The following is a 12,188-nucleotide window of genomic DNA, read 5'->3' as shown; positions in this document are numbered from 1 at the left end:
GGCCCAGGCGTTGGTAGACTCTGGGGCCGGTGGGTTGTTCTTGGACAGCTCGTTTGCTGTACAGCACTCCATTCCCCTGCAGGCTCGCGCCACCCCATTGGTTCTCGAAGCCATAGATGGCAGGCCCCTGCAGCCGCCGCAGGTTACCCACGAGACTCTGCCGATAGAGGTAGCCATTGGGGCTGTTCACAGGGAGTTGGCCTGTTTTCAGGTGATTTCTTCCCCACACTATTCGGTGGTTTTGGGGTATCCCTGGCTCCAGAGGCACAATCCAACCTTCAATTGGCAAACAGCCGAGATTCTCTCATGGTCTCCACAGTGTGGGGCCGGGTGCATCCGGGGGCCGGTTAAGGTATTGTGTGCCTCCTCGGACTCTGCGTTGCCCACCGACTATGGGGAGTACCGGGACGTGTTTGATAAGGTACGCGCTGGTACCTTACCACCGCATCGTCCTTACGACTGCGCCATATCCTTGCAACCCGGGGCCACTCCTCCGCGTGGCAGGGTGTACCCTCTCTCAGGTGCGGAGAATAAGGCCATGGAGGAGTACGTTGTGGATGCGCTTTCCCGGGGGCACATTCGTAAGTCTACTTCTCCAGCAGGAGCAGGTTTTTTTTTCATAAAGAAGAAAGGTGGGGAATTGAGGCCCTGCATCGATTATAGGGGTCTCAATCGGATTACCATTAAAAATGCATATCCGATTCCTTTGATTTCTGAGTTGTTCGACCGCCTTAAGGGAGCAACAGTCTTTACCAAACTCGACCTTAGGGCGGCGTACAACCTCGTACGGATCAGACAGGGGGATGAGTGGAAGACCGCGTTTAACACCAGAACCGGGCACTACGAATACCTGGTGATACCCTTCGGATTATGTAATGCGCCCGCGGTTTTTCAGGAATTCATAAACGATGTCCTTCGTGATTTGTTGCAGCAGTGCGTAGTGGTTTACCTGGATGACATCTTGGTTTACTCTACCTCCATGGAGTCTCATGTCCAGGATGTCAAGCAGGTGCTGCAACGATTGCGTGAGAACGGACTCTTTTGTAAACTCGAGAAGTGCGAGTTCCATTGATCCCAAGTTGCCTTTTTGGGCTACATAATTTCCGCAGAGGGATTTTCCATGGACCCTCAGAAGGTTGCTGCGGTTCTGCAGTGGCCTCGTCCCAATGGTCTTCGGCCCATTCAGCCCTTTCTGGGTTTTGCCAACTACTATCGGAAATTCATCAGGAACTTCTCCACATTGGCAAAGCCTCTCTCTGACCTAACCAGGAAGGGGAGTAACCCTCACGAGTGGCCATCATAGCTTTCGAGGCTCTGAAAGCCGCCTTTGCTTCGGCTCCGATTCTTTCACATCCCAATCCTGGGTTGCCCTTCGTCCTCGAGGTTGATGCTTCCGAGACGGGAGTAGGGGCTCTCCTGTCTCAGCGTCGGTCGCCCGATGGACCCCTACTTCCCTGCGGGTTCTACTCCAGGAAGCTTTCCTCTGCAGAGTGCAACTACCAGATTGGAGATCGGGAGTTGTTGGTCATCATCCTGGCTCTCAAGGAGTGGAGGCACCTGCTCGAGGGTTCCGCGGTTCCGGTCCTCATTCTTACCGATCACAAGAACCTGACTTATCTTTCGGAGGCCAAGAGATTGACACCCCGCCAGGCCAGATGGGTTCTGTTCTTGTCACGCTTCAACTATGTGGTTTCATATTTGCCTGGTTCCAAGAATGTCAGGGCTGATGCGTTATCACGGCAATACTCTGAGTTGTCCAGGGAAGACTCTGAGCCAATCTCACTTATACCTCCAGATCAGATCCTGGCTGCCATTCGCACCAGTCTGACCTCTCCTCTTGGGGAGCAGATTTTGGCGGCTCAAACTGATGCTCCTCCCGGGAAGCCGGAGGGTAGATGTTTCGTACCCGAGGGATTGCGCACCCGCCTGCTGCGTACCTACCATAACGCCAAAACTGCCGGGCATCCGGGGAAGAACCAGCTGTGTTGGGTCGTCTCTCGCTTATTCTGGTGGCCAACCCTCCGTGCCGACATTGCCTCTTATGTAGCGGCATGTTCGATCTGTGCCCAGAATAAGTCTCCACGGCATTTCCCTTTGGGTCTTCTGCAACCCATTCCCAATGGGGAGCGTCCTTGGTCACATCTAGGTATGGACTTTATTGTAGACCTCCCGGTGTCTCGGGGTCATACGGTCATCCTTATGATCGTCAATCGGTTTTCCAAGATGTGCCATTGCATTCCACTCAGGAAATTACCCACAGCACAAGAACTGGCCACGGTCTTTTCCAGGGAGATTTTTCGCCTGCATGGGTTGCCTAAGGTGATTGTCTCGGACCGCGGGAGTCAGTTCGTGTCCAGATTCTGGCGCGCCTTCTGCTCCCAGTTGGGTATTAGTCTCTCCTTTTCTTCAGCCTACCACCCGCAGTCCAATGGGGCTGCGGAGCGTTCCAATCAGGCCTTAGAACAATTCCTTCGGTGTTATATTTCAGACCATCAGGATGATTGGGCCGATCTCTCCTTGGGCAGAGTTTGCCAGGAACTCGGCGGTCAACTCCTCCTCCGGGATGTCTCCTTTCATGGCCAACTATGGGTTCCAACCCGCGGTATTACCTGAGAGGTTCTCACCACAGGACATTCCGGCTGTGGAGAACCATCTTGCTGCCCTGCGTTCTTCATGGTGGCAGATCCAGAGGGCCTTGAGGGACTCAGGTCAGCGCCAGAAGTTCCAGGCTGATCGCAGACGGTTGCCCGCTCCTTCATACCAGGTCGGCGATCGTGTGTGGTTGTCTACTCGCAACCTCAATCTTCGGGTGCCCACACCCAAACTAGCTCCCCGTTTTGTCGGTGCTTTGCGCATTCTCCACAAAGTGAATCCGGTGGCCTATGCCCTTGCCCTTCCGTCTGGGATGCGGATCTCCAATATCTTTCATGTTTCCCTGTTGAAACCTCTGATCTGCAATCGCTCCACTACCTCTCTGCCTCGGCCCCGTCCTGTCCGGGGTGACGGTCATGAGGAGTATGAGGTGAGCCGGATCCTGGACTCTCAATTGGTGCGAGGTCGATTACAGTTCCTGGTTCATTGGCACGGTTATGGCCCCGAGGAGCGTTCCTGGGTCCCTTCCGCGGATGTCCATGCTCCTGCCCTCCTCCGCGCTTTTCATACCCACTTTCCTCAGAAACCTTTTGTTGAGCCGCGGAGGGGGAGGGGTCCTTGAGGAGGAGGTACTGTCAAGGTCCTACCTTTTCCCTGAGGTTATGTTACTCCATGTGCTGGCGTCCATCTTGGATTCTGCTGTGCATGATGGGAATCCTTTTATGCCTTCAGGTCTCTGTGGTCCATCCCCCAGAGGGGTGTGACTGATGACATATAAGCCTGTGGCCCGCACATGCTCTTTGCACTTGTGTCTTGTGTCTTTGTGTTGCTATTACTCTGTTCTGACTCTCGTGACTCTCCTGGTATCTGATTCGGCTTGTGACTTGACTATTCTTTGTATTCTCCCTTGATCTGATCCTCTGTTGCTGAACCCGGCTCGTGACCTGTGATTCTCGTCTGCTGTCCTGTACTGTTTTGTCCTGTTGTTGTTGACCCGGCTTGTCTGACTACTCTTTTGTCTCTTCCACCAGCTACACGCCATTGGCGGCGGCCATTACCGCAACTGAGGTGCCTCGGGGGCCGCGACCTGGTTCCTGGCTGCGTCAAGTCCATTCCCACCATCAGGGGCCCTGGTGAAGGGCAGCCTGGGACTTAGACTCCGCGCCCTGAGGGACTTCGGTCTGTGGGTAGTGGTTGTCGTCAGCCAGTGCGTTACATTGTTAGGCCTGCCTGTCCGTTCCTCGGCCCCTGCCCTGACAGTTTCCCTTTGTGTCTTGAACAATTCTTCTGGCAGTTGTAGCTGCAATCTTTCTTGGTCTACCTGTACTTGGCTTGGTATCAAGAGGTCCCTGAATTTTCTACTTCTTAATAGGTGATTTAACAGTACTGATTGGCATATTCAAGGTTTTGGACATCTTTTTAGGTCCTTTTCCATCTTTATAAAGTTCCATTACCTTGTTATGCAGGACTTTTGACAGTTCTTTTTTGATCCCCATGGCTCAGTATCTAGCCTAGTCAGTGCTTCCACGTAAGGGCTAACAAACTCACTGACTATTTATACACTGACAGTAATTGCAGTTTAAAAAGCCAAATATGTGGGACATTAACCTCTAATTGCCATTTTACCCTGTGTGTCACCTTGTATGTCTGTACCAAGGCCAAACATCCCAGGGTATGTAAACTTTTGATCATGGCCATTTGTGTGTTTTCTGTTATCATTATGATTCAAAAAGGAGCCAAACAACTATTTGATAATAAATGGCTTCATATGATCATCTTCTTTCAATAAAAGAGCATTTTTTGGCATGATCAGTCACATTTTTAATATCAATGCCAACATTTCATAATTTCTGCCAGGGTATGCAAACTTTTGAGCACAACTGTATATACTCAACTCTATCCAATCTTTTATTTTTGGGGGTTCTAATGTATGCGAATATTTGGGGATTAGGCTTTTAGCTGCATTTAGAAGGTGGAACAGGATTGTATTTTTATATTGCCTCACAGTGAGCTCTGATTTATAAAATAGGCACATCCACAGATCAATCGGTATACTAATCTTCTGAATCTCTTATATATATTGCGTTATCTCCCTCCAAAGCTCCTGTATTTTAAGACAATCCCACCAGATATGTGCCATTGTGCTCCTACTCCCACATCCCCTCCAACACTGGGATCAAATCTCTGGCCTTAGTTTATGCATCACATTGGGTGTAATATACCATCTTACTAGGCACTTACAGTATAATTTGTTTCAACTATATTCATATTTACCGTCCCATGTGTTAAACTAAACATTTTCTTTTTTTGTTGCTCATTCAACTTTGTTCCAAGTTCCATTTCCCACTTCTCCAAAATGTTTTGGGGTACTAGTCCCTCTATTTCAGTAAATATTCTATGTATCCTTGAGGTAATGTGTTTCTGTATTCTATTTGTTCTTAACAGTTGCTCTAAAGGATACATTTCATCCTCATTCCTTAATGGTTGTGGGAGCTTTGCAACACAGTGTCTTATTTGACAATACCGCCACTCATCTACTGTAGAAAATATTTAAGTGTTCTTGCACGGCAAGACCACTTACTGTTATCTCACATATATATTCTTATTATTATAGCCAAATTTACCACCCTAACTCCTCCCACAGTTTTTACACTACATAGGCAGTAATATGCCGAAACGTGCGTCTTGTTCCCGATTGGTGTGCTATTACTTTGTGGAACGTTTCGGCGAATGGTTCACGAAATATCGGCGTTTTTGTGGTGAAATTGGTCCCATAGGAATGAATGGCAGAATGTTCAAAACTATAGTGTGAGCTAACAAAAGCTAGAGTGTGAGCTGACAAAAGCTGGAAAGTTCAGGAGTCTATGTTCAATCAGTATATAATCCAATCTTGAATACATCCTATGTGCCGCTGAGAAGAAGGTATAGTCTCTTTCCTTTGGGTGTTTAACCCTTCAAGCATCCATCAGCTGGCATTGATGTAACTTTTTTTTATGTTCTTTAGACTCCTATCTCCTTTACTCTGGAAAAACGATGAAGAATCCATCTCTGGATCCATGCAAAAATTTAAATCCCTTGCCACAATCAAACTATCCCTTTTGAAGTTCATAAGTTTTGTTAAAGATTTCATCCAAATATATCAAAATGGGTTTCTGTCTGGTGTGGTGCTACAGCCAGCACAAATTGACATGATGTGTTCTTATTGCACAATACAGTCACAGATCAAAACAGGCCAAGTGCTCCATGCAACAAATATTTAACCACTTGCCCTCCAGAGGATTTACACCCCTTCATGACAGACCATTTTTTGCGATACAACGCTGAGTTACTTTAACTGACAATTGTGCGGTCATGCAACGCTGTACATAAATGAAATTTATGTCCTTTATTTTCCACAATTAGAGCTTTCTTTCAGTGGTATTTGATCACCTCTGCATTTTTTAAATTTTTTTTTTATAAGAAAAAAAAAAAGACAGACAAAAAACAATATTTTTGACTTTTTGCTATAAAACATATCCTATGAAAACATTTAAAAAAATCAAATTTCATCATAAATTTAGGCCAAAATGTATTGTGCTAGATATCTTTGCTAAAAAAAATCCCAATACATGTAAATTAATTGGTTTATGTGAAAGTTATAGCGTCTACACACGGCGATATATAAACTGGAATTTTTTTTTATACTAGTAATGGCGGTGATCAACGACTTATAGCGGGACTGCGGCAGGCATTCTGACACTGGGTGGGAACTGACTAACTGCCACTGACATCCCCAGTGACAATAATACAGTGATCATTGCTAATAAAAAGCACTGACACTGTACTAATGACACTGGGCAGGAAGGGGTTAACTGTGTGCTGGGTGTGTTGCTTTACTACGGAGACATGCTGCTTTGTATCTCTCTGCTGTGTTTACACACAGGTTTCTCCCCTCAGTTTTACACGGCAATGGCGGCGCGGGTAGGGCGGCATGTGCGCACCCCCTACCCAGAAATATAAATCACGTATATATACAGATTTTGCGCAGTCCTGCAGCAGTGCTTCTACTATAGGGCGGCAAGCAAGTGGTTAAAGATCATGGTGATACTTCTTCTTTAAAGTACATTTGTACCTTTTGCAGTTTTGAATAATGTAATGAAAGGTCAGAGCTTCTATCAATTTTTTTTTTCGTCTGCGTTCTATTGAGGAGCTTTTTCTTTACTCCTTGAAGATGCAGCAGGAAGTGAATAGAAAATTCTTCAAATTAGAAGAAAATGCCCTGTTGAACAGTTGTCATGAACTTTGGTGTCCCTGTTTGGAAGATTTCCCCTCATCCTTTGTTCCAAAGACAACTTATAAGTTTTGATTTCTCATCACTTTCTGTCTTGGTAGCAAAGTCACTAAGACAAATAGATAGGGTGCTTCATGCACACTGGGCGTTTTAATAACGCTGGTAATGTTAGCTCTGTAAAATCACATTAAAAACATGTTTTTCATAATTTTTGCATAAGCGTTTAGCCGCGTTTTTTTTTTAGCTCATAAAAAATCCAAAAACGCTGGTTTGCCACATTTTACCGCATTTTTCAGCGTTAGATTACAGTCTATTTGTGCATGGACACATTATTATTATTTATTACAGGTACATATATAGCGCCGTCAATTTACGCAGCGCTTTAGATATATATATAGTGCATTTACATCAGTCCCTAACCCTCAAGGGGCGTACAATCTAAGATCCCTAACTCACATTCATACATACACATACTAGGGCCAATTTAGACAGGATCCAATTCACCTACCAGCATGTCTTTGGAGTGTGGGAGGAAACCGGAGTACCTGGAGGAAACCCACGCAGGCACAGGGAGAACATGCAAACTCCAGGCAGGTGGTGTTGTGGTTGGGATTCGAACCAGCGATCCTAGTACTGCCAGGCGGAAGTGCTAACCATTTAGCCACTGTGCTGCCTGTAGGATGACATGCTGGGGAGTTTACTGGCTGTAGAAAAAAACACCAAAAGCCTAAAACAACAGTTGTAAAAACGTCCACTGTGCATGAGGACTAAGGCTTCATGTACATGAACAGCTGCTAAACTTGAGTTTAGGAGCTTTTGGCATTTTTTTGCCAAAGCTCCTAAACTTAACTCCATAAAAAGCTATGTGTCCATGTAAACATATGCTTTTAGCAGAGTTTAGGAGCTGCCATGTTCAGGTGAGGTTAAACCTCCCTCTTCTGAACGCGGAAGAATCACATTCAGGATAGGAACGTTTTGACCGCTGGAAAAAGTAAAATGCCGCAAAATTGCAGTACCGCGGTTGCCGCATTTTGCAGTTTTCCGCGGTCAGGGTAGGCTTGTGTACATGGAACCTGAGGTGCATCTCCAGCGGAGATAAAGACAGCACAATAGAGAGCATCTTCAGTGGGGATAAAGACAGAACAAAAAAAATTAACAGGGGGTCTAACCCTTTCTGGTGCCATACGAAATCAAAGAAAATTATGCCAATAGTTAGTACACTTTGATTTAAAGCACTCCTTTTTATGGCAATTAAATAAAGCAAACTGCTGTACATTGAAGTGGCTTTAATCTCTAAGGGCTGGTTCGCACCAGAATGCAGTTCAGGAAAGTCATGGTTAGTGCAGTGCAGTCAAGTTTGTTGTGCAGTGCTCAAAACACACTACCTGTGCAATCTGCTGCATGTATCATTATATTCTTAACGACACCTGCACAGCCTGCACCAGATTATATGGTACCATAGTACTACGTGATTTGGTGCGGCGCAATTTAAAAGAGTAATGCATGTCAAATAATGGGTTGAAAATTGCACTGTCACCTCTGGCACTGCACCTGTGCTTGCAACTCACTACTGTCACGGGTCCTGTGTGTACAAGTGCTCTTTTCCTAGTATTAGCTCAACAAAACCCCTGCTGCCCTCCCTTCACCCTCCATCTCCCTCTGGCACTCCCCAGTAAAGGGAAAAGAAGAAAGGTTTGGCTGCACAACGGAGGTATGATGAAAAAGGTGAAGATAGTTTATTGATCCATAAAAGGACACAAATAACACCAGGACAATGCTAGCTGTTAACACGTTTCACACAATCACGTGCTTAGTCATAACCAGGTTATGTCCTGGTGCTATTTGTGTCCTTTTATGGATCAATAAACTATCTTCACTTTTTTCATCATACCTCGTGTGCGGCCAAACCCTTCTTCTTTTCCATGTGTACATGGTGGCAAGCCAGGGTCTGCACCTGTTTTGGTTTTGATGTTGATTGTTTTACCTGAGTGGTATATCCTTTCTTCATTGGACTCTCCAGTAAACAGAAAAAAAGAGCTTGGAGGTGGAGGCAGAGCATCTCTCATGCCGGCTGCTGTTGAATTGTGTGGATGGAAAGGAAGCCTACTACTCAGCCTTGGAGATACCACCAGGAGGGATATAATCTCCAGTTGTCCATTCCAGGATGTGTATGGGGAGGTAAGCTGGTGAGATGTTGCGGGGTATCAAGAGGGTGGAAAGGTGTTAAGGTGTCAGGTAGGCAAGTTGTTAAGGTGACAGGGAAGCAAAGTGTTAGAGTGGCAGGTAAAATGTTAAGGTGGCAAAGTGTTAAAGTGGCAGGGTGTTAAGATGGCAGGGAGGTGCGAAAGGGGGCTTAGAGTGTAGGAGGGTAGTAGGCACTGATCCTGTGTGTCTTCAACTAACATCAGTTGCTGTCTCTATGCATACCACTGCCCATTGGCCATCCCTCTCTCTCTGTCTCTCTCTCAAAAAAAAAAATTAAATATATATATATATATATATATATATATATTGACTCTGATTGGCTATCACAGTGATCAGTCACTATGAGGGCTCATATACACTGCAGATGATAAACTCATATTCAGGAGCTGTTCAGCGTTTTTTTCAGCAGCCCCTGAACTCACCCTAATGTTTTCCTATGTGTCAATGTACACATTGTCGTTTACAGGCAATTGAGTTTACAGTTGTTTTTTTGAATGCAGAAATCTTGCGTTCAGCAGATTTTATCAGCGTTTTAAACACAATACGCTTGTAAATGTGGCTAAACGCGCTTATAGGCATTTGAAACTTTTTTTTTAACTCTTCCATTTCCAAATGCTGTCCAAAGCCTTTTTGCATCATGAAAAATGCAAAGCGTTTTACTGGTAATTTTACTAATTTACTGGACCTAGCACACCATACTTTGAGGTTTTGCATGAAAAAAAATATGTTAGACACTGCTGCAATAATTTCTGCACAGAAATGAGCTGGAACACATCCAAACACCACAAAAAGGAAAAAAAAACAGCTAATCTCAACAAATACTGCTCTCTCTGCTTCTGCTCTCTCTATTTATATCAAAATGTCTGAAATAGTTAATTTTTTACTGTTTTCTTCAGTGCATTCTGGAAGGTCTCCTGAGGTTATCTTTAAAAAACGCTTCTAAACGCAAACGCTCATAAACGTGATATGCAAATTTGGCTAAACAGACATTTTTTAACCTACGTTTTCCAGCAGTCAGTTTCCATCATTCAGAAGTGTCAGTGTACATGGGGCCTGAAGCCCACCCCTGTGTTTTCTGTCTCTGAATGGAGGAGAGAGATACATTGCATCTCTGTCTCCTTGTAGAGAGAAAAAAACAACAGTGTGTAAAAAAAATAAAAAAAAATAACAAAATTAAATTTAAAAAATCCTAGACCAAGGTTTGAATTAGGTCAGGGTCAGTATTTTTTTGGGCAGGATTAAAAAAAATAAATTTTAAATTAGTATCAGTGTCAGTGTGTTTTAGGTAGACTAAAAAAAGCAAAATGCGCACCATTGTTTCTGGGTTGTACTACGAGTACAAACAACAACTAACATACACATATGGGGTATCGCTGCAAACGATCAACAGGAGCAGGAGAATTTATTTTGGGTTATTCTTTGGTGGTAGGTTATGGAAGTAGGAAGAAATATATAGCTAAATTTACTATTTTGGGCCAGTTTTGCTTTGATAATATTAATAAAAAAAAATCAGGAGATATCCACTACCATTTACCACCAAGTGAAAGCCCAATTTGTCCTGAAAAATACAAGGTATAATTCACCTGGATGTACAAAGTAGTTGTGATGATATGTATGGTGGGTGGGGGATCTTTTCCCAGCTGTCACAATTTGTTGCTTTGCAGAGCTCTGCCAGCATGGCCGCGTCATTCATTCACAGTTTCCTGTGAATGGATAGACTACAAGTAGTGTGAGCCATTGCGGCTGATGACTTGCAGTTCTCAATGAACTGCGAGGGTGCTGGTGAGTGCTCTTGTAGTCCATTGATCTTCCTGCTGTCAAGTAACTGCCTGCCTGTATGAGGTACAGGCAGATAGCCTTTAGGAGCCTAAGACTGCACCCATGATCTGCTGATCACAGGTGCAATACTCTGCAGGCTCCTTAGAAAAAAAAAATATTTTTTTTTACCTGCAAAAATATGTGCACTTATTAATTTTTTTCAAAAAGTGAACTTAGCTTTTAAGGCTAGGTTCACATATGTGCGGGTGGTGCTGTTGCAGATCCGCACAAAAATCCATGCAGCCACACAGAAGAATGCGGACTTGTGGGCGGGTGCCATTAATTCTAATGGCACGCCGCCCGCACTGGAAATCGCAACTGCACTGGGAACCGAGGTTCCCATGCAGGCTGCAGTTTCCAAAAAAGTGCAGTGACTTCTTCCCTGTGTGTCCTGGGGCAGGGAGTCCATTCAAATGAATGGGCTCTTGTGCCCGCGCAAAACGCGGAACGCACATGTGAGCAGGGCTAAAGCGGTAGTAAAAGTTGAAATAAAAAAACTTTCCCTGCAAGGTGAAGGCATACTAGCACATTATGAAAGACTTTCCTTGAAACACAGCCCTCCAGCAGCGCAAGGTCATCTCTGCAGAGGCTTTTTACCTGAACTTATTTCCGGGTTCGCGGGCTGCGACTGCTTGAATGGCCAAGCTGCAATGACGTCGCTCCCACGCATGGGATACGCAGCCACGGCACAGAGCTCTGAAGGAACGACACGGGTATGCTGTTCCTTCAGAGCGCATGATGCGGTGACGTCACGTGTTGCTGCATAGTAGAATATCTCAATGGTGCGCATTTAGGAGATACTCACTTTACCTACAGGGAAGCTTTATTGGATTCAAACACGTTTGGGATAAACAGATCTATACTCAAAAATAGTAAAAAAAACAAAAAACAGGTGGACTGTATGTATAAATTGGGGGTTTTAAGATGAGAATAATTACAGAACAATAGGTGGCTAGGGACACCTCTCCTGTTAGCACCTTTCACACCAGTGAAACCAGTGCTTGTCCACGCTGCTGCCAGATAACAAGCCTCAGCCTGTTCCCTCATGGCAACAGTTGTCACTGGCTGTTCGCATCTGCGCACTGAATAAAGTTATTGAGCGCTGCCTCTTCAAACATGGCGGCTCCCATTGCGCCCTTGGTTTCCTTGCGCTCTTTATGGGCAACTTACCGGGGCTGTCAAAGGCTACGGTACGGTGCCCACCTAAGGAGGCTGCCAGGGCTGTCCGTACCCTGTCTGCGGAGTCCGTCGGCAGGTTAGTGACGTGCAATGTGTGTAGTCAGGTCATAAAGGAAGAGCTGCC

The 12,188-nt window shown here is 45.2% G+C and overlaps 1 protein-coding gene across 1 annotated transcript in view; it reads left to right on the top strand.

The window, feature by feature from the left end:
• The first annotated feature begins 11,999 nt into the window (after positions 1 to 11,999).
• The window catches only part of AFG1L (AFG1 like ATPase), a 154,163-nt gene continuing 153,974 nt past the window's right edge, over positions 12,000 to 12,188 (top strand). Inside the window, exon 1 of the mRNA XM_089664829.1 lies at positions 12,000 to 12,140. Within this exon, the coding sequence (XP_089520955.1) occupies positions 12,002 to 12,140 (139 nt within the window). The 5' untranslated portion in view covers positions 12,000 to 12,001. The remainder of the gene's footprint in view (positions 12,141 to 12,188) is intronic.

The sequence above is a fragment of the Staurois parvus genome, unplaced genomic scaffold (genome assembly GCF_062004578.1).
Source record: "Staurois parvus isolate SC_StPar_1 unplaced genomic scaffold, SC_StPar_1.0 ptg000048l, whole genome shotgun sequence".
NCBI classification, from domain to species: domain Eukaryota; kingdom Metazoa; phylum Chordata; class Amphibia; order Anura; family Ranidae; genus Staurois; species Staurois parvus.
Note: the sequence above shows the minus strand (reverse complement) of the source record. Positions and strands in the feature narration are given on the sequence as shown.